At 41.9% G+C, this 23,322-nt stretch overlaps 1 protein-coding gene across 1 annotated transcript in view; it reads right to left on the bottom strand.

Annotated features, from left to right (window-relative positions):
* Nucleotides 1-23,322, bottom strand: part of LOC521568 (ATP-binding cassette sub-family C member 4) — a 191,585-nt gene that overhangs the window by 153,998 nt on the left and 14,265 nt on the right. The window contains exons 4-9 of the mRNA XM_024989063.2: nucleotides 18,370-18,585; nucleotides 14,280-14,369; nucleotides 11,778-11,941; nucleotides 10,534-10,659; nucleotides 8,941-9,190; nucleotides 6,923-7,024 (exon numbers count right to left, since the gene is read on the bottom strand). Coding sequence (XP_024844831.1) covers nucleotides 6,923-7,024; nucleotides 8,941-9,190; nucleotides 10,534-10,659; nucleotides 11,778-11,941; nucleotides 14,280-14,369; nucleotides 18,370-18,585 — 948 coding nt within the window. The remainder of the gene's footprint in view (nucleotides 1-6,922; nucleotides 7,025-8,940; nucleotides 9,191-10,533; nucleotides 10,660-11,777; nucleotides 11,942-14,279; nucleotides 14,370-18,369; nucleotides 18,586-23,322) is intronic.

The raw sequence follows: 23,322 nt of genomic DNA, 5'->3' as shown, positions 1-23,322 counted from the left end.
AGCAAGGGGCACAGTCCTTCCATAGGCAAGGCCAGGACAACAGAACAGCGTGTTCTGTACTAAGGGCAAGAAGTCTGAGAACATGATATTCAGCTCTTGAAAGAACAAAATAGTTCATTTGAAAATGCTGCATAGTTTGGTACAAAAGAAATTCAGTGGACACCTGTACACAATGGGGGTGGGTGGGTGTATGGGACAAAAGGACAGACATAGTGTTGGGCGCCCCAGTTCCACTTGAACACCTGCATAGAGGACACGATGTCCAGGCTCTCCCACCTGCTGCTCTGGGCCACAGGATGCCTGGCCATACACTGTGGGATGATCATGGCTCAGGGCACCACCATGGCCCTGAATGTAACTACACACCCAGCTTTACTGACTACCTCCATGAGAGCCCCAATGCCGCAGCTCCTCAGGGTCACCTCTCCAGCACCAGAAATATGGGAAAACGACAACAGCTGTGTCTCCTGTTTAGATGCTAAGGCTGCTAATACTACCTGCTTTTGTATTGAATGAAAGGTAAGAGCTACTGTTCAGATAATTCAACGTTAGTGACTGCCAGGTGGTGAACACAGCTGATACACCATAGCAACCACCATGAACACCACAGCGGTGCTTTCCCCTCCTCAGCTCCCACTGCAGCGACTCTCAGCTACAACTAACACCACTCTATCTATGACCTCACATCCTGTGATAAAGCCTGCCTTTGATGCAACCGGTTTCTTTCGAGGAAATGTCCTTATCCTGGATACGTGATTTTCTTTCTAATTAGCTCACTTAAGTTCAGGTGCTCAGTCATGTCCAAGTTTTTGCAACCCCATGAACTGCAGCACGCCAGGCCTCCCTGTCCATCACCAACTCCCGGAGTTTACCCAAACCCATGTCCATTGAGTCGGTGACGCCATCCAGCCATCTCATTCTCTGTCATCCCCTTCTCCTCCTGCCCTCAGTCTTTCCCAACATCAGGGACATTTCAAATGAGTCAGCTCTTTGCATGAGGTGGCCGAAGTATTGGAGTTTCAGCTTCAACATTAGTCTTTCCAATGAGCACCCAGGACTGATCTCCTTTAGGATGGACTGGTTGGATCTTCTTGCAGTCCAGGGGACTCTCAAGAGTCTTCTCCAACACCACAGTTCAATACATCAATTCTTCAGTGCTCAGCTTTCTTTATATTCCAACTCTCACATCCATACATGACCACTGGAAAAAACATAGCCTTGACTAGACGGACCTTTGTTGGCAAAGTAATGTCTCTGCTTTTCAATATACTGTCTAGGTTGGTCATAACTTTCCTTCCAAGGAGTAAGCATCTTTTAATTTCATGGCTACAATCACCATCTGCAGTGATTCTGGAGCCCCAAAAAAGAAAGGCTGACACTGTTTCAACTGTTTCCCTATCCATTTCCCATGAAGTGATGGGACCGGATGCCATGATCTTTGTTTTCTGAATGTTGAACTATAAGCCAACTTTTTCACTCTCCTCTTTCACTTTCATCAAGAGGCTCTTTAGTTCTTCTTCACTTTCTGCTTATAAGGGTGGTGTCATCTGCATATCTGAGGTTATTGATATTTCTCCCGGCAATCTTGATCCCAGCCTGTGCTCCCTCCAGCCCAGTGTTTCTCATGATGTACTCTACATATAAGTTAAATAAGCAGGGTGACAATATACAGCCTTGACATACTCCTTTCCTATTTGGAACCAGTCTGTTGTTCCATGTCCAGTTCTAACTGTTGCTTCCTGACCTGCATACAGGTTTCTCAAGAGATAGATCAGGTGGTCCGGTATTTCCATTTCTTTCAGAATTTTCCACAGTTTACTATGATCCACATAGTCAAACAGAGAAGGCAATGGCACCCCACTCCAGTACCCTTGCCTGGAAAATCCCATGGACAGGGGAGTCTGGTATGCCGCAGTCCATGGGGTCACTAAGAGTCAGACACGACTGAGCGACTTCACTTTCACTTTTCACTTTCATGCACTGGAGGAGGAAATGACAACCCACTCCAGTGTTCTTGCCTAGAGAATTCCAGGGACGGGGGAGCCTGGTGGGCTGCCATCTAGGGGGTCGCACAGAGTTGGACACGACTGAAGTATAGTCAAAGGCTTTTTGAACCACCCTAAACTTTTCTTATGGTTCTCAAAAAGTATAAAGTTGATTTAATTCTACTTTCCTTTGTAATTCCAAAAAGTATCCTAACACTGTTGTACATTAAAGAGAATTCCACCAAGATTTCCTAAAAGTAACTTCTCTGATGAACTATGAATGGAGGTTCATGACATTGCACAGGACACAGGGATCAAGACCATCTCCATGGAAAAGAAATGCAAAAAAGCAAAATGGCTGTCTGAGGTGGCTTTACAAATAGCTGTGAACAGAAGAGAAGTGAAAAACAAAGGAGCAAAGGAACATATTACCATCTGAATGCAGAGTTCCAAAGAATAGCAAGGAGAGAAGAGAAAGCCTTCCTCAGCGATCAGTGCAAAGAAATAGAGGAAAACAACAGAATGGGAAAGACTAGAGATCTCTTCAAGAAAACCGCAGATACCAAGGGAACATTTCATGCAAAGATGGGCTCGATAAAGGACAGAAATGGGATGGACCTAACAGGAACAGAAGATATTAAGAAGAGGTGGCAAGAATACACAGAACTGTACAAAAAAAATCTACGTAACCCAGATAATCACAATCATGTCACCTAGAGACAGACATCCTGGAATGTGAAGTCAAGTGGGCCTTAGAACGCATCACTACAACAAAGCTAGTAGAAGTGATGGAATTCGAGTTGAGCTATTTGAAATCCTAAAAGATGATGCTGCAAAAGTGCTGCACTCAATATGCCAGCAAATTTGGAAAATTCAGCAGTGGCCACAGGACTGGAAAAAGGTCAGTTTTCATTCCAATCCCAAAGAAAGGCAATCCAAAAAAACGTTCAAACTACCACACAATTGCACTCATCTCACACACGAGTAATGCTCAAAATTCTCCAAGCCAGGCTTCAGCAGTACGTGAACTGTGAATTCCAGATGTTCAAGCTGGTTTTAGAAAAGGCAGAGGAGCCAGAGGTCAAATTGCCAACATCTGCTGGATCATTGAAAAAGCAAGAGTTCCAGAAAAACATCTATTTCTGCTTTATTGATTATGCCAAAGCCTTTGACTATGTGGATCACAATAAACTGTGAAAAATTCTTAAAGAGATGGGAATACCAGACCACCTGACCTGCCTCTTGAGAAACCTGTATGCAGGTCAGGAAGCAACAGTTAGAACTGGACATGGAAAAACAAACTGGTTCCAAATAAGAAAGGAATACATCAAGGCTGTATATTGTCACCCTGCTTATTTAACTTTTATGCAGAGTACATCGTGAGAAACGCTGGGCTGGAAGGAGCACAAGCTGGAATCAAAATTGCCAAGAGAAATATCAAAAACCTCAGATATGTAGATGACACCACCCTTATGGCAGAAAGTAAAGAGGAACTAAAAAGCCTCTTTATGAAAGGGAAAGAGGAGAGGGAAAAAGTTGGCTTACAGCTCAACATTCAGAAAATGAAGATCATGGCATCTGGTCCCATCACTTCATGACAAATAGATGGGGAAACAGTGGAAACAGTGTCAGACTTTATTTTTTCGGGCTCCAAAATCACTGCACATGGTGATTGCAGCCATGAAATTAAAAGACACTTGCTCCTTGGAAGGAAAGTTATGACCAACCTAGATAGCATATTAAAAAGCAGAAACATTACTTTGCCAACAAAGGTCCATCTAGTCAAGGCTATGGTTTTTCCAGTGGTCATGTATGGATGTGAGAGTTGGAATATAAAGAAAGCTGAGCACCAAAAAATTGATGCTTTTGAAATGTGGTGTTGAAGAGGGCTCTTGAGAGTGCCTTGGACTGCAGGGAGATCCAACCAGTCCATTCTAAAGGAGATCAGTCCTGGTTGTTCTTTGGAAGGACTGATGCTGAAGCTGAAGCTCCAATACTTTGGCCACCTCATGCGAAGAGCTGACTCATTGGATAGGACCCTGATGCTGGGAGGGATTTGGGGCAGGAGGAGAAGGGGATGACAGAGGATGAGATGGCTGGATGGCATCACCAACTCGATGCACATGAATTTGAGTGAACTCCAGGAGTTCTTGATGGACAGGGAGGCCTGGCAACTGCAGTTCATGGGGTCGCGAAGAGTCGGACACGACTGAGTGACTCAACTGAACTGAACTGATGGCTGTTAGTTTTTAGTGAGTGCTGTAAGAGATAAGATTCAGTTGAAAATATTTATAATTTTCATTCCCCCAAAGTGTTAAAAATTAGTTGCAATAGCATAATTATCATTTACCTTGATAGGAATACCTTTGTGTTGCTTAGCTAAGTCACTTCAGGCATGTCTGACTCTGTGACCCTGTGGGCTGTAGACTGCCAGGCTCTTCTGTCCATGGGATTCTCCAGGCATGAATCCTGGAATGGGCTGCCATTTCTTTCTCCAACGAAACGTTGCCACACATTAATGTTAACATGGAAGCTATTTTTTGTGAAAATATAACTGATGAAGGCTGCTGCTGCTGCTGCTAAGTCGCTTCATTCATGTCTGACTCTGTGCAACCCCATAGACAGCAGCCCACCAGGCTCCCCATCCCTGGGATTCTCCAGGCAAGAACACTGGACTGGGTTACCGTTTCCTTCTCCAGTGCATGAAAGTGAAAAGTCAGAGTGAAGTCACTCAGTCGTGTCTGACTCTTAGCGACCCCTTGGACTGTAGCCCACCAGGCTGCTCCGTCCATGGGATTTTCCAGGCAAGAGTACTGGAGTGGGGTGCCATTGCCTTCCCCGAACTGATGAAGGCTACATCTCTGTAATTTTGAATACTGCTCTAACAGAATCATAATATGCAATTAGTTAGATTTTACAAGAAGAGCCTTACAGCAGAACTCACAACCTTTTCCCCCTCATCCTTTAACAGTTTAGTATCTTGAGTTATTAATAATTTTGTATTAAAATCATTGGCTGAGTTATTAACAATTTGGATTTTTTTACTCTAGAAGGTATATAGAAACCTTTTCAGATTTTTCATCTGATTTATTCACATAGGCTGTAGTACAACTAAAATCCCTTATTCTACATTATAGCCATTTGTTGCGTAGGCAGATACTGTTGTATATATTTTTATTTCAGTTCATTAAAAAACTGCAGAAACAATCTATATCATATACCGAATTGATTTAAAATGAATCTACGTGTTTACTGGGAACTAAAGAAATCTGCTAACGAGTTTCATACAAAGAATGTGGTAGCATTCACATACAGTGGACTTTATAATGGAATTTTAGTGGTGATTTCTATAAATGTTTCAAGAGCATTATGCCGAGAAACACCAAACAGGAGACAAATCTACTATATTAAGGCAGGAGAAACCATCAGGGAAGGTCAGGTACCCTGTGTGAGTTTCCATGTACAGAAGGTACAGGTATGTGGTTTCATGTATCTGAGAACAAACCATTGGTTGTCGGTGGGGACAGCAGGTGCTAAGTCAGAAGCAGGTGAACACAATGTAGGTGGCACCACAGAGTCACAGCCATGAAAGACAGGACGAATCTAGAGAGTTGACACGTGCTCTGTGGTCCCCACTCTGACAGCTGCTGGACTCCTGGGCTCTGCTCTGGAGGGTGGACCCTCTGGTGGAGGCGCCTCCTCCCAGAGATCCTCCAGCCCTGGGAGTATGAACAGCTTCCTGCCTTTGATAACCCCTGGGTTGTCTCACACACCACCATTTTGCCCTCTCTGCTTTTTCCTCCCTTTTATCATCTTCGTAACTAACACCTTGAATGGAATTCCCTCTCCCATGGCGGGATTCTGCTTTACTGACTAATTCACACTGATAGAGGAGGGTGTACACAGAGGACCAGGGAACCAGGGGGCAGGGAGAGCATTTCAGTTGGTAAAGGGGCCACAATGGGTGTGTGATGCTGACAACTTCTTGAGAGCAGACCCTGTTTTTATTTATTTATTTATTTTTTCTGTTTGCCTGAACCTAACAAATAAACCAAGTGTTGGGAATCACCAGTTCTCCCTGTCAGCTTGTCATACAGTGCAGTCCTTTAACTGAGAATCACCGGTGCTCATTATGCCCACCTGCTGTCTCCTGCCCTGGCTGCCACCAAAGTATCCAGAAGCTCAGGATGCAGGAGCCCCCACCCTACCCCACAGTAAATATCCAGGTCATAGCCTCACTCTATGTATAATACAGTGGCCTGATAATCAAGGCAAAAATGTACGCTGATTCCCCAAAGCATCTTTAACAACCAGTTGTGTGTTTGTTAGTTAACCCATTCCACACTGCCGCATTTTGTCTGCCCAATTCCATAAATTCTAATATTACAAATGTATGGACTTTAAGTTCAAAATGTGCTAATACTTTGAAAGCTCTCTTGAAAATGAAAGCTAGAGCAACATGTCAAACATTTTAGGTTGATTTTATACTTAATCTCTATTAGATCCAAACCTCAGTGCCAATTTTGAAAAATTTTGTAACATACTTTTAGTTAATGAGCAAGTCACATTTTACACCATATTGCTACTGCTAAGTCACTTCAGTCGTGTCTGACTCTGTGTGACCCCACAGACGGCAGCCCACCAGGCTCCCCCGTCCCTGGGATTCTCCAGGCAAGAACACTGGAGTGGGTTGCCATTTCCTTCTCCAATGCATGAAAGTGAAAGTGAAATCGCTCAGTCGTATCTGACTCTTAGCTACCCCATGGACTGCCGCCTACCAGGCTCCTCCATCCATGGGATTTTCCAGGCAAGAATACTAGATTGGGCTGCCATTTCCTTCTCCATTTTACACCATGGTAGAATCTAAAAATTCTCCAATAAATCTATATCACACTTGTCTGTTAGCAGTCAGGATCTTGGAAAGAAAGATATGTTACCTCATCCCAAAAAGCAGTGAAATCTTGCATGTCCACCATCATTTCACCATCTGATGGCAGCTGAGTGTTGAGCTGTGGTATTTCATCAAGTGATAAAAAATTCTACAGAAAAGAAGAAAAAAACAAATTGTTAAACTGCAGGAAGAAAGCACAAACAAAAACAGTCGCTTTCCTGGAATTTGCAAATTTTGAACAGTCTAAATACTGTTTTGCTAACTGTACTTAAAGTATTAGTTCACATCAGAACATATTAAATAATATATGGAATAATATATACTATTATTACATCTCATGGTATATATGAACATAATCATATAATATAGTGTATTTGTTGCTGTTCAGTCACTAAGTTTTGTCTGACTCTTTGAAATCCCATGGACTATATAGCACTCCAGGCTCCCCATCCGTCACTATCTCTAAGAGTTTGCTCAAATTCATGTTGATTGAGTCAGGGACACTATCTAACCATCTCATCCTCTGTTGTCCCCTTCTCCTCCTGCCTTCAATCTTTCTCAGTATCAGGGTCTTTTCCAATGAGTCTGCTCTTGGCATCAGGTGGCCAAAGAAAGTATTGACCCTTCAGCACCAGTCCTTCCAGTGAATACTCATGGCTGATTTCCTTTAGGATTAGCTGTTTTGAATTCTTTGCAGCCCAAGGGACTCTCAAGAGTCTTCTCCAGCACTACAATTTCAAAGCATCATTTCTTCCATGCTCAGCCTGCTTTATGGTCCAACTCTCACATCCATACACAATGAGTGGAAAAACCATAGCTTTGACTATATAGACCTTTGTCGATAAAGCAATGTCTCTACTTTTTAATATGCTGTCTAGGTTTGTCATAGCCTTTCTCCCAAGGAGTAAGCATTTTTTAATTTCATGGTTGTAGTCACCATCTACAGTGATATTGGAGCCCAAGAAAATTAGGTCTGCCACTGTTTCCACTGTTTCCCCATTTATTGCCATTAAGTGATGGGACGAAAGGCCATGATCTTAGTTTTTTGAATGTTGAGTCTTAAGCCAGCTTTTTCATTCTCCTTTGCCCAGCATTTCACATGATGTACTTTGCATGTAAGTTAAATAAGCAGGGTGACAATATACAGCCTTGACATAATCCTTTCTCAATTTGGAACTAGCCCATTGTTCCATGTCCAGTTCTAACAGTTGCTTCTTGACCTGCATACAGGTTTCTCAGGAGGCAGGTAAGGTGGTTTGATATTCCCATCTCTTTCATAATTTTCCACAGTTTGTTGTGATCCACACAGTCAAAAGCAATGAAGCAAAAGCAGATTTTTTTCCCCTGGAATTCTCTTGCTTTTTCTATGATCCAATGGATGTTGGCAATTTGATCTCTGGTTCCTCTGTCTTTCCTAAATCCAGCTTGTATATCTGGAAATTCTTAGTTCACATAGTGGTGGGAATTACAAATTTAAAAAGAAGAAGGCAGCTAGAGAGAACAGATTAAGCAGTAAATAAAAAGGGGACAGGGATGAAAAGACAGATACAAAAGGCAGGCTCATACACCAACAAGCAAAACATCTGTGGATGAAAGAACTCATTTTGAATACAGAGAATTAAGTGAATCTGAGGCTACTCTTCCTCCACAGGGAACAGGGAGCTCTCAGCAAGTTCCTCCCCTCCCGGCCCAGGGACTGTGCACAGTCACTGCCTGGCCACTGGAGTCAGCACAGGAGATGCACTCTGTTTGCTTCTTCTGCTTTTAGACATTTTAGTCACTCTGCAGGCATCAATACACTAGAGCCCTATGCTACTGCTACTTATATATACTACTGCCCCTACATGAGAACCAGTCTTATGATATCTACCTTTGTAGAGTGCATTACACTCTACAAAGTGTTGTTGTAGGTAGGCAGTACCTACAACATTCTGGGAAGACTGCCATCTTTGGCACTGAGAGAGTTAAATATCACCTAACTGGAACATAGTGATACCAAACAAAAGGCGGCATTTTACAAAAAATCCACCAACAACTCAAAAAAAAAATTATTTGTCACCAAACCTTTATCCTTCGGAGGCTGATGACAGCCTCTGACACCTTCTCGACGGCCATGGGGAAGTAGAGGGTGCTCAAGAACCGCAGAGCCTCGAACAGCATCACTACCACAAACACTTGGCTGGCTATGATCCAGTTGTCAAGGAGCTCATTGGTGATGAAGGTGACAAAAATCATGATTTTGCTCACAGTGAAAAATGATGCCAAATTCAGGCCCCTAAGGTAGGAACTTTTCAGAATCTTGGAAATTTCCTTACTGTAAAAAGAAAGTAGGACAAAGGTTTTATAAGAAGCATCAGCATACAAGACACAAATTCAGTGCCCTGTGTAAGTGGCCCCTTTCTAGGGAATGGACACAGATTAAGATAAACCATTCCTCACATCATGGAGACATTAGCATAGTGCACATTCAGGTGTCTGCCTGACACCAGGACCACACACTGCATCAAAACTTCACTCTTTCAAGTAAAAGGAGGCTTAATGTCACACTTGCAAATATTTTGGGTCAATCATACTGGGTTTGAACATTCATTCAACAAACATTCATAATCACAAGCCTGTACCAGGCTCCTCACAGAAAGACACGTTCTGTCCCCTCCAGGAGCTCATGAACTTATGGGTGAAGAGAATTAGCAACCACAAAATTGGGAGACAATAGACAGAGATAGTCATCACAGCCCCCAAGGGAGCCCAGAGCTGGGATATGTAACTCGGAGCAGTGGAGTCAGGGCAAGTCACACACACGTGGACCCTGAAGATGAGCTGGAGTCAGGCTTGGAGGCCAGAGTAGAAGGAAGATGGGCTCTGCAAAGGTGCAGAATGAGAGGTGACAAGGTGAGGTCAAAGAAATGCTCACCAGATATTTAAATGAAAGATGGAAAAACAGTCTAAAAACATGAAGCAGAACAAAAGGGACAGTATTTTCATAGCTCCATTTGAATTGAATAATAGTGGCTCATGAGCTTTCATGGTGGTAAAGAATCCACCTCCAATGCAGGAGACATGGGTTCAATCCCTGGGTCTGTAAGATCCTCTGGAGGAAGAAATGGCAACCCACTCCAGTATTCCTGCCTGGGAAGTCCCATGGCCAGAGAAGCCTGGCGAGCTACAGTCCATGGGGTCACAAGGAGTCAGATCCAACTGAGCGACTAAGCACAGCAACAATGAAAAATAGTGATTCATACAGTTTGGCTCAATACAAGTATACCAAGTCTCTATAATCTTCCTGGTTATCAGCCATCACCATAAATTACAATTTTAGTTTGAATGTCATTGTCTCAAATACTATGTTAAAAGCATTGCTTATTGGGATTTGAGGTATTAAGAACTACTTAGAATTTCATTTCTATATAAGTAAGAAGCATATATATATATTTTTTTCCTTTGAGAATATGGCAAATTAAAGAGCAGGGTAAATGATATCTCCACTATTCTTAACCCTCCTGCAACATGTAGGTGATGCAGTGAATAGTTAGTATTCAAGTTCACCTTAATGTGAAGATGAACTTAAATGCTTCTTTGGTAAGACATATAAAGTATCCAATAGAATAGGAAATAAAGCATGAAAATATGGAGTGATATCTATATATATAAACTTACCTTCTCAGTCTGGTAATAAGGTCTATAAATGACTTTTCCCAAGCATTCATTTTTATTGTTCTGATGCCAGTTATGATTTCATTCATGGTCCTGATCCTCTTGTCTGTGAGAGCAGAGGTCTCACTCCTGAGGGGACAGACATGAGATGAGCCTTAGTGACCACAGCCCAGCTTTCCTCAGCAGCAGCAGCAGGAGTGGGCATGGGGGCAGGGCTAGTAATAAAATTATTCTCTACAGCCCTTTTGCACTTAGAACACAGGCAGGTCCTACTCAAAGTATAAATGGAGAAAAAGGCTTCAACTAGGAAGTCAACCATTCAGTCCATTTCAAGAAGTAACTTGGAGAATGTGCAGCAAGGGCTAAAAGAGACCTGAAATGTGTCAGATACAAACCATTTGCTCAAAGAGGTCACGGTCAGGTAGGGAGACAGAAAGACACCCAAGAAGACAGAGTCTGTGCTGTAATAAAATAGGACAGAATTTCTGGTGAGCAGAAAAGATGGAGCTGTTAATTCCACCAGGAAAAGAGAAGAAGAAGAGCTTCAGAGACCTGGTAGCACTGGAACAGAGCCTCGAAGGATAGAGAGCATCTATCTCTCCAGCAAAGACAGGAAAGGAAATTCCAAATAAAGAAAGACACGAAGCACAGAACTGCACACACACAACAAACACAACTCAGTGACCTTCAAATAGCACAACATCTCCATCACCTGACAACCACCCACCTCCAACCCTCTGGGACCTGCTTCAGTCTAACTAGAAGGCTCTTCACCACCAGCCACTTTTCTGTCACATGTGCTGCTATGACTGTGGGGCTTCATAAAGACACAATGAAGATCAGCCTGGCCCTGGGGGTGCTTATAACTTAATGGAAACATGAATAAATACCTGAAAGGCTCCAACACAAGAATAACAAAAATATATGCAGTGAGAAATGGGGCTACAAGATTATTACTATTTACCAATATTTAAATAACTTGGACATGGGTAAATTCTGCTGAAGGACACTCTACTTTTTCAGATACGGTGCCAAGAGGACCCAGTGAATGCCTTTCCTGTTCCTGTTTCAGGATCAGCCTTCAGTTTAAGGCTGGAGCCTCCACTGGCTAAGCCTGTAGGGTCTACAACTCACACAAAGAAGAGACTAGAAAAAGCATTTGTCTTGTTTTTGAATAAAAGCATCAGGCAGACTGTGGATGTTACCAATTACATATTATCAATTTTTAAAAGCAGTGTTTCACTTACCGGAGTGATGAAAACAACTTCCCGAAGCAGCTTTGAAAAAGCAGAAGAATAATGAGAACCGCCATCCCAGCAAGACATGATATTCCTATTTCCATCCAGAGCAGGGCGGTCACTGTGACAGCCTGCAGTGGCCCCACCCACAGATAGTGCAAGAACATCGTTACCTTAAAAGAGAAAGACAAAGCCTTCTTCAGTTCAGTTCAGTTCAGTCGCTCAGTCCTGTCCGACTCTGTGACCCCATGAACCGCACCACACCAGGCCTCCCTGTAAATTATTAACTCCTGGAGTTTACCCAAACTCATGTCCATTAAGTCGGTGAGCCATCCAACCATCTCATCCTCTGTCATCCCCTTCTCCTCCTGCCTTCAATCAGTCCCAGCATCAGGGTCTTTTCAAATGAGTAAGCTCTTCGCATCAGGTGGCCGAAGTATTGGAGTTTGAGCTTCAACATTAGTCCTTCTGATGAACACCCAGGACTGATCTCCTTTAGGATGGACTGGTTGGATCTGCTTGCAGTCCAAGGGACTCGAAGAGTCTTCTCCAACACCACTGTTCAAAAGCATCAATTCTTTGGCAATCAGCTTTCTTTATAGTCCAACTCTCACATCCATACATGACCACTGGAAAAACCATAGCCTTAACTAGACAGACCTTTATTGACAAAGTAATGTCTCTGCTTTTTAATCTGCTGTCTAGGTTGGTCATAACTTTCCTTCCAAGGAGTAAGTGTCTTTTAATTTTATGGCTCCAGTCACCATCTGCAGTGATTCTGGACTCAAAAAAAAATAAATAAATAAAATCAGCCACTGTATTTGCCATGAAGTGATGGGACTGGATACCATGATCTTCGTTTTCTGAATGTTGAGCTTTAAGCCAACTTTTTCACTCTCTTCTTTCACTTTCATCAAGAGGCTCTTTAGTTCTTCACTTTCTGCCATAAGGATGGTGTCATCTGCATATCTGAGGTTATTGATATTTTTCCCAGCAATCTTGATTCCAGCTTGTGTTTCTTCCAGTCCAGCATTTCTCATGATTAATTCTGCATATAATTTAAATAAGCAGGGTGACAATATACAGCCTTGATGTACTCCTTTTCCTATTGGGAACCAGTATGTTTTTCCATGTCCAGTTCTAACTGTTGCTTCCTGACCTGCATACAGGTTTCTCAAGAGACAGATCAGGTGGTCTGGTATTTGCATCTCTTTCAGAATTTTCCACAGTTTATTGTGATCCACGCAGTCAAAGGTTTTGGCATAGTCAATAGAGTAGAAATAGATGTTTTTCTGGAACTCTCTTGCTTTTTCAATGATCCAGCAGATGTTGGCAATTTGATCTCTGTTTCCTCTGCCTTTTCTAAAACCAGCTTGAACATCTGGAATTTCACAGTTTATGTATTGCTGAAGCCTGGCTTGGAGAATTTGGGGCATTACTTTACTTGCATGTGAGATGAGTGCAATTGTGCGGTAGTTTGAGCATTCTTTAGCATAGCCTCTCTTTGTGATGGTATAAAAGCAATTATGAACAGAGACTAGAAACAATATGCTCTGAAAGAACAGACAGAAACCTAAATAGAAATTATCTCACTGGGTTTTAAACCTGCTAAAGCAGAAATCCAAGTTTCCACCCCAGATGACACTGTTTCAGGGCAGCACAGGGCTGACTTCAGGGATGTCCCGGGAGAATCAGATAAGCAGCAATGAAGGAAGATGTGGATTTTGACCACAACACAGATGAGCTCAGGGCTTCTCCAAATGCTCTGCATCCCAGAGTTTAGCCCCTATTTCTCCCTGGGCTCCCCAGCATCCCAGGAAAGCCTGTATTAGGGTACCTACTGCTCTCTCCAGTAATTACTTGTGTATTTACCTCCCTGATAGACTGTGGCTTCTATAGGGCAGAAACTAAGCTTTATTCATCCCTGAAAGTGAGTAGGGGCCTTACTTCATGTTTGATGAATGAATACTGGAAAGAGAAGTGTCTACCATAACACAGATCTGACCAACAGCTACGATGTTCTGGGTCATGTGATCTATGCTTAAGGTCAGTGGAAAAAAGAGTGTGTGGGGACAGCAGAGAGGAGGTTGTGTCTGGGGACCACCCACTTGAAGGCTCCCTATGCAACAGGCACTGAACAGGGTGCAGGGGAAAAAACAATCCCTTACTACCAGGCCTTCATCACCTAGAGGAGGAGGAAGAGAGTTCAGCAACACCTACACCAAATGCCAAGAAGGGCCACTCCAGGAGGACCCCTTAGGACACTAACCAAGCTGGGCAAGAACACTGCTGCCATTTATTATCAGAAAAACAAAACTTTCACTTATGAAACAATACATATAATTACATCAAATTTGCACACAGAGAAGTGAAAGTTGGATAAATAGAACCTTTGTCTTACATCCTCAACAGAACCCTGGCTGACACCAAACCCTGACACCTGGCATCCCAGTAAGCTGAATTCAGTGAGAAAAACAGGAAACGGAAGAGGATCCCTCAGGGGCAGCTCACCTGGTCAAACCTGTTCACATCATTGGACAGCAGGTTGACTATCTGACCTGTGGTGGTCTTCCCCATGGCTGGGCTACTTAGGCGAAGGGCCTGAAATGAGAGAGGGAGACAGAGATCCAGATTCCCAAGGTGATACCAAGTCATCCTAGAACATAACACAATGGAGCATGTGTTCCAGGGGTCTTGAGTGGTGTCAGCAGGAGCAGGATGACCCCTGACAGCAGGGCTCTGGGGCCCTTGTTCAGCTTCTAACTCCTCAGTGTGGTGGCAGCCCCAGCCACAAGGACAGCAAAGGGAGGAGCAGGAGGTAAAAGCAAATCCACCCCATTTCAGTGAACTTGCACCTGTCTGAAGGTTAAAGGGTGTAGGTTTAGACTTAGGAGCCAACTAAGTAATTTTTAGCCAAATTGGATGAGACTGGAGAGGTTGCCTTAGGAAAGAAATTCAGAGACTAGGATTCAATCATTCATCCTGTGGGTGACAACATTTAAACACTTTGGGCTTAGTTTCCTCATTCTGAAATGAGCAAGTATGAGGTTGAAAACACTGTTCCTGTGAGGAAACTGTGGTCTTGATGCCAGTCTGCTGATTTTACAAAATACACAACCCCGGTTGCTCAATCCCTTTTTTTAGTAAGAAAAATTCCCTAGAGATCTGAGGAAGCTGAAAAGACACCAGGAGCTGCTTCAACAGACCAACTAGAGCCACTGATCCAAACAAAATGTCATACTTCATAATAAACTTTTTCTTTACTCCTCAAGTAAAAAAAAAAAAACAATGATCAAGTGAGAGGGTAAAATGATATAACCACAATGGAAGAGAATACAGAAGTTCCTCAAAAATTAAACATGACATTAGCATACAATATAGCAATTACACTTCTAAGGATACACTCAAGAAAACTAAAAACACAAACTTGAACAGACAATTTGTACACTCATATTCACAGCAGCAATGTTCACAATAGTTAAAAGGTGGAAACAACTGTCCATTGACAGATGAGCAAATACACAGAATGTTGCATAGACCTATAATGGAATATTAATTATTGAGCCTTAAAAAGGAATTAAATTCTAACACCTGCCACAACATGGATGAACCATGAAGACATCATGCTACAGAGCATAAGCCTCACACAAAATGACAAACACTGTATGATTCCACTTACATGAAGTACTAAAATACTCAAATTCACAGAGATAAGAAGTAGAATGGCGCTGGGTGCCGGGAGAGGGGCTGGGGAGTTAGTGTTTAATGGATGCAGAGGTTCAGTTTGGGACAATAACCCTGTATACGAGACAGCAAAAGAGACACTGATGTATAGAACAGTCTTTTGGACTCTGTGGGAGAGGGAGAGGGTGGGATGATTTGGGAGAATGGCATTGAAACATGTATAATATCATATATGAAACGAGTCGCCAGTCCAGGTTCAATGCACGATACTGGACGCTTGGGGCTGGTGCACTGGGACGACCCAGAGGGATGGTATGGGGAGGGAGGAGGGAGGAGGGTTCAGGATGGGGAACACATGTATACCTGTGGCGGATTCATTTTGATATATGGCAAAACCAATACAATATTTTAAAGTTAAAAAATAAAATAAAAAGAAAAAGTTCCAGAGATGAATAATGGTGATGGCTGCACAACAATGTGAGTGTACCTAATGTCACTAAATGCTGTACTTAAAAGGAGTGAAAATGGTCAACTTTACACTGGGTGTATTTTACCACCACCATCACAACAACAAAAACAATGATCAAAAGCCAAAGGTAATTTTACCAAAGCTGTGGAAATGTATCAATCAATAAATGGCAAGTCATTTTTATATATGATACCTCCTTCACATTCAAAATTCAGCTGCAAAGAGTACGAAATGCTGAATGGGCCATTTTAGGAGTGGAATATGTACAGCCTTAAAGACCTGCTGGAGACCTGCTGCAGCCTGGAATCCATGGTCAGAACAAACTATGGCTATGGGCTTAGCAGCCACTCCATTTCTAATGCCCAATCTGATTCCTCCCCAGGACCAGGGATCAGGAGGTAGGGCCTGAGCATGAAACACAAAAGTTCAGAGGGGCCTTTCAGAGCTGCTCGGCAGCACCAGCTGTGCCCTGAAGAATCATCCCACCTGTAACCTGAAAAGAAGAGTCTTGTTTCTGTACCCCAGCAGGACTCTAGATGCAAGGCTCTGCATGAGGAAATTTGTCTTTTCCAGGTTTCTGGAATTTCAATTTATGTCTATCTTATAATCCCCATAATTCCTGACTACATATAGGGCCTACATTTAGGTAAAATCAAGGCAGTAAATGAACTTCTTGGGAGATATTTACATTCATATAAGCCAATGTGCCAGGTCAGATCACATTTCCCAAAGGCAAGATTCCAAAGTGTGGTGGGAAGAGGAAGCAACACAGGTAGACAATGGCTCACCTGTGCAGCCAAGAGTGAGCTTTGACTAAACCATCACCTCACACCTAACTTAAGGTTTTGCAACACGGTTCAGGTAAAATTTCACAACTAGTATGAGAGTTAAGTATGATCTGGAAAGACAAACATTTAGCCAATTTGTGGGGAAATCAGAGTATCCATCTCCTAAATGGTTAAAGACGCAATAGAATAACAATGATGATGAATGACAGTGAAGACCTCTGACTGCAGTTTGCGGGCACAGCTGCAATTTCCAGATCACACAGAAGGAAAGCAGCTCAGATGCTGTTGTCAGACAAGACAGTGAGATGCCAGGTCCCCAGTTTCACACAATCCTGAAAAGTACAAAGCTCTGCTCAAGGAAAGATGAGGAGAAGACATCTCACTTTCTGCTGAAAAAAGTATTCTGAAGAAGCAGAAGCTCTAGAGAAGCAGCAGCCATGTAAAAGAAGCAATATTTTCAATTTAAGCTGCTTGGTTTTGTCTTTCAATGAGGAGTTTATTTATTAATAAAAATTGCATATGTTTAAGGTTACAACATGATACTTTGGTATAAATACACACTGGGAAATGGTTACTGTAGTAAAACCACTTAAAGTATCCACTACCTAATATAGTTATCCTATTTAATATGTGTGGTGAGAACATTTAAGATCTACTCTCTTTGAAAATTTCAAGGATACAATACATTCAAATAAGGATTTTTTTTTAAGCAGTCTAAGGCAAAGACATATCCAGGATCAAGTTTATACAGAGCCCTTCAGCTCCTGACACTGATATATCTGTGGCAATACCTTTGTAAAGATACCTGAAAGCCTTACTCTTTTTACACTAGTTTAGACAAGGGTAAACTATGGAATAATTTCATGGCATTCCTCAATACAAAATCACTAAACACATTAAATCAGTTCTTATTAAAACTGCTACAATGCATACTAAAAATAAAAGGAAATATTATATTAAAATAATTTAAATGAAGAGCAACAAATTCTCTCTAGAATTAATAAAACAATGTAAATTTTCAAGTTTCATCTCAAATATCCTATTTTCTTTCATACCATTAACAAAAATTATCTATAAAATATAAGGAGTGAGTCTATATTTAGCATGAATTCTCTTTATATTTTTCTCTAGCAAACATAATTATATTGAATATAATTAGATGGGTCTTTTAAAATTAGAATCATTCCCTTTATCAAATACATTCTCTGCTCTTAGATATAGTTTTATAGATCCAATCTCTGAAGTTCACTTTTAAATACAAATTTGATGTAACTGAAGGTATTAATGAATGACAACAAAAAATTTCCATAAACAGCACTATGGGATTTGAGCATAAAGACATTGAAAATCAACTTGATACTTGTAATACTTATTCTTGAATATTAATTTAATATTTTACAGTACAAATTTAGTGGCTATTATGTGACAGCCTATGACTAAAAGTTGTCAAGGACAGCCCACACTTGATCTCAAAAGAAAACTTTTCATTATTTATTGATAAAGTTTGCTTCAACAACAAACTTGGCTTGATGCAAAAGCAAGCTTCTCTAGGAAGGTGTAAATGATCCCAGTTACGAAATTTGTAATTTACAGAGAACTTTCCCCAAATGTTCCTGATCCCTCAAGAGAGGAACACACCATGGTACCAAGCGACACTCACCTTTCGGTAGATCATATGGCACAGGGCTACTCTCAGCCTCATCCCCACACGCTGCATGTGGTAGAAGTACAAGTGGTGCAGAACGGCCCACATGAGCACGCAGGCGCTCAGCCCTGCCGAGTAACAGTAGGCTTCATGCAAGGTGACAGAATTAGAGTTTTCAACATAACTAATCATTTTCCCCAAAAATATGGGTTGAACTACTCTGGTGCCTTCCTAAAAGAAAAGAAAAAAGCCTTAATTAGAAATGTCAGTTTTTCTTTACACAAGATTTACTTTTATCATTCAGTTCAGTTCAGTTGCTCAGTCGTGTCCGACTCTTTGCGACCCCATGAATCGCAGCACGCCAGGCCTCCCTGTCCATCACCAACTCCCAGAGTTCACTGAGACTCACCTCCATCAAGTCAGTGATACCATCCAGCCATCTCATCCTCTGTCGTCCCCTTCTCCTCCTGCCTCCAATCCCTCCCAGCATCAGAGTCTTTTCCAATGAGTCAACTCTTGGAATGAAGTGGCCAAAGTACTGGAGATTCAGCTTTACCATCATTCCCTCCAAAGAAATCCCAGGGCTGATCTCCTTCAGGATGGACTGATTGGATCTCCTTGCAGCCCAAGGGACTCTCAAGAGTCTTCTCCAATACCACAGTTCAAAAGCATCAATTCTTCGGTGCTCAGCCCTCTTAACAGTCCAACTCTCATATCCATACATGAGCACTGGAAAAACCATAGCCTTGACTAGACGGACCTTTGTTGGCAAAATAATGTCTCTGCTTTTAAATATGCTATCTAGGTTGGCCATAACTTTTCTTCCAAGGAATAAGCATAGTTTAATTTCATGGCTGCAGTCCACTTTTATCATTAGCATGTTTAAATACATTTTGACAAAATGCTACATTCATGACTAATTTAAAAGAAAAATATGCAGATTTATTATCTCCGATAAGACAAGCAGGCAACAGTTTAACCTTAAGGCAAAATTTTCCATTCAAATATAGTAAAGCCTTAGTACATTGTGCTTAGCACACCGCGGATGCTCAACAAATATCACAAACAGGCTCAATACCAACTGAGCCTTAAGATTAATAAAGAAAAATGTGGCAGAAAAAGAGGAAGAAATCTGCTTCCACAGGAACAAGCCTGCTGGCAGCCTGCCCCTGTCCCCCATACTCTCAATGTCCCAGCCCAATAGAAAGTCAATGTGTGTGTGTGTTGTGGCAGATTCATTTTGATATTTGGCAAAACTAATACAATTTGTAAAGTTTAAAAATAAAATAAAATTAAAAAAGAATAAAATAAAATGAATCTATTGTAGGTAACATGTCAAAAAAAAAAAAAAAAAAGAAAGTCAATGTGGTTCACATATGGGAGACACGCTTTCATCACCTTCTTCATGAATCCTTATGAACTGACACACTGGCACAAACACATCCACCCTTTTCTACCCGAAACTCCACATGTAGATCCAGGGAATAGAAACCAGCTTTGGCTGGAGTACCACAAAGAAACCAGGTTTGGCAGCTCTGCAGGCTCTCAGCTCCCGAGAGCACTGCCTCCCTACGCCTCTACCCTCTAGAAGTTGGAATGTTCCTTGGAGTAAAAAAATTAAACATGGTGGAGGCCAAGCTAAAAAATCATGTCTTCCTTAGTTCTTGATCCACCATCCACCAAGTTGGTGATTTGGAAGAAATGTTACCAATCATCTCTTCCCCAAGGCCTAAACCAATTGACTCAGGGTGCACTGAGGCTTCCACCCTGAGTAAAACTTAGGGAAAGCAAATTTCTTTCCCAAAGAAAAAGGCAAAGGAACGGCAACACCTACCCACCCTGCCAAACAGCCACTCCACCTCACAACCTACTTTCTCTCTCTAGTCACCCCTTGAATGTTGTCTTCTTCCTAGGTCCCCTTCTTCACCATCAAGGAAAATCATTCAACAAATCCAAGTTACCAAAACTAAACACCTTGGGCCACATATCATTTCCTCCACAGACTTCTCAAAAGACAAAATGCTAAAATTTAGAAGTCTTTCAGGAACAGGGATTTTCCTTTTTTGGCAATCCCACATTACTAACACAGACAGGGTAAGCTTTGCTTACCTGACAGGTATGCTTTTATAGCTCTCTTCTGTCTGTCTGAAGCTAAGGAACCCACACACAAGAGGAAGGAAGGAGAATCCATAACACCAAACACCAAAAAAAAAAAAACACAAAAAAAACAAGCATTTTCTGCTCAGCCAACCAGTGCTTAATCAGGATATTTATCAAAAGATGTCCCCATTCCTCATATGGGGGTCTCATTAAACCTTAACATTCCTGTCTTGTTCTACACAGATGGACACATGCACACACACACGTTAACAGGCTGCACCAACTGCCTCTCCCTCCATGAAGTCATTGAGATTTTCATCTACTATAGAGGATAAAGGGAACACTATTTAGTTGAAGAAGTGTAAGTAAGATGATCAGACCTGAGTAAAATATAACTGATACATTTCCACCATGTCCTGTCACCCATCCTAAGAGGCATAGAGAGCTCTTGGAAGAGTCCTTCACACAGTGGATTGTCAAACACACTGTTTACAGTTTCCTGAGATGGAAATGTGCAGGCTCACCCAGAGAAGCAAGAACATCAAACTGTACACACGGGCAGTCCCAGCCCAGGTGCCGCCAAGGGCAGTCCAGTGCTGGAGCCACAAACCACCAGAAGCCCAGCAGTAATATCTGCCATCCAAAACTTTCCTGAAACTTATGATTCTATTTGGGAAATACTGTTGCCTGTTACTCAGCTCTCCTTTTGAGCCTAACATCCTTGTAATTATAGGAGAAATAAGAGTAATAGCACTCACCAAAGATAATATGGATAAATTCAATAAATCCAGCAAACAGGAGTGTAAATAAAGGCAGGTCATTACTGCCTAAGCACATCTGGAGTTTTTCACTGAGAAACAATATTTAATAACCTAGTTGAGGGACTTCCTTGGTGGTCCTTTAGCTAAGACTCCACACTCCCAATGTAGGGAAACTGGGTTCTATCCCTGGTCAGGGAAGTAGATCCCACATGCAGAAACTAAGACCCGGCACAGCCAAATAAATCAATATTAACAAAACAAAACCAAAAAACAGTTGGAGAAATAGCCTCATTAAGGTATAATGCCACTTCATGGTTCATATCTTACACTCATCTATGAATTCTTTTTATTCTTGATAATGATTATTATTTAATTGGATAGAGAATTTCTTATCTTTAAAAAAGATAACAAAGGATTTCAAACATGAACTGTTACTGATGCAATTTGGGGGGAGAGTCATTTATTATTTTGGGACTTTCTCCAATGGCTCAATGGTAAGGAATCCATCTCAATGCAGGAGTCACAGGAAATGCAGGTTGAATCCCTGAGTTGAGAAGATCCTCTGGAGGAGGAAATGGCAACCCACTCCAGGATTCTTGCCAGGATAATCCCATGGACAGAGAAGCCTGGTGGGCTACAGTCCATGGGGTCACAAAGAGTCAGACACAACTGAGTGACTGAGCACACATGCACAACTTTGCCTCCAGCAAGGAGCCATAACGGCAATTCAGAGAAGTAATGAAAAGTATAACACACAAGGAATTTCCATCCTGGCATAAGTTGCAACTATGGAAAACAGAAAATTGATATTATGTTCCATATGAAAAATAGCAGCAAGTAAAAAACAATTTTCCAGTAATTTCTCTCAAAAAGAAAAAATAGAAAGCAAAATAATGAATAGCACAAAATTGTGAAAACAAAACCCCAAGTACATATAGAGAGTAAGAAGACACATATTAAATATGATTCTTCAAAGCTTCCAGAACACACAGGACACAAATGACTGAGGCCATCAAAGGTAGACTGAGTAAATCCATCCCCTCCACACACAACGAAAGGTTAGAGATGGAGAGTCGTTTAACAGGACAGCTGGCAGCAGCATTTGTAATCTGTGAGTGTTTCCATTTCTGACATTTGGTAAAACTACCTGAGGCAAACCAGGCAAAAGTTTGTCCAGCTACCAGAAGATTAACTCCTGCATATGTTCAATGCTCGAGTCCAAGTATTAACTGCAAATGAAACAGTGGTGTGAATCCCAAGGATAGACCAAATTTCAGAAGACTCTGCTTGCCTTGGAGAGTCTCTCAGAAAGGCAAGGAGTGGCTGTGGCTCACGCTGGGGACACAGACACTGGTGGCAGCCATTCCCGGGAGCTGCCCCCACCACGTGTACACTGGTGTGGGCAGACACCACCAAGGAATTCTCTCATCTGGACATTCCTGATTCTCACCATCAACTAAAAAGAAATAAAACAATTGAGAAAATATTCATTATCAATCATGAAGCTAACCGAATTAAAACTTTCTTGATAAGCAGGAACAAGGTCAAACACTGTCCCTTAAACCTTTCCTCTCTGACATCAATGTATCAGATCAGATCAGATCAGTCACTCAGTTGTGTCCGACTCTTTGCGACCCCATGAATCGCAGCACGCCAGGCCTCCCTGTCCATCACCAACTCTCGGAGTTCACTGAGACTCACATCCATCGAGTCAGTGATGCCATCCAGCCATCTCATCCTCTGTCACCCCCTTCTCCTCCTGCCCCCAATCCCTCCTAGCATCAGAGTCTTTTCCAATGAGTCAACTCTTCACATGAGGTAGCCAAAGTACTGGAGTTTCAGCTTTAGCATCATTCCTTTATACCACATGTATATTCTTTCCACAAACCAATTGAGAATAGAGTTCTTACTCTTTCACAAGAATTCTTCACAGTTCTGAAATCATAAAGGATCTTTAAAAGAGCTGAATTTAATACCACAACATCCATTATTCAGGATTATCTGAGAGTCTGAGTCTCTGAGGCAGACTTTTTATTTTGGCCACACCCTGTGGCATGCAGAATCTTAGTTCCCAGTCCAGGGATCAAAAACCCTCATATCTGCATTG

Source organism: Bos taurus, unplaced genomic scaffold (genome assembly GCF_002263795.3).
Source record: "Bos taurus isolate L1 Dominette 01449 registration number 42190680 breed Hereford unplaced genomic scaffold, ARS-UCD2.0 Leftover_ScbfJmS_1899, whole genome shotgun sequence".
NCBI classification, from domain to species: Eukaryota; Metazoa; Chordata; class Mammalia; order Artiodactyla; family Bovidae; genus Bos; species Bos taurus.
This window is presented reverse-complemented; position numbering and strand designations above follow the sequence as displayed.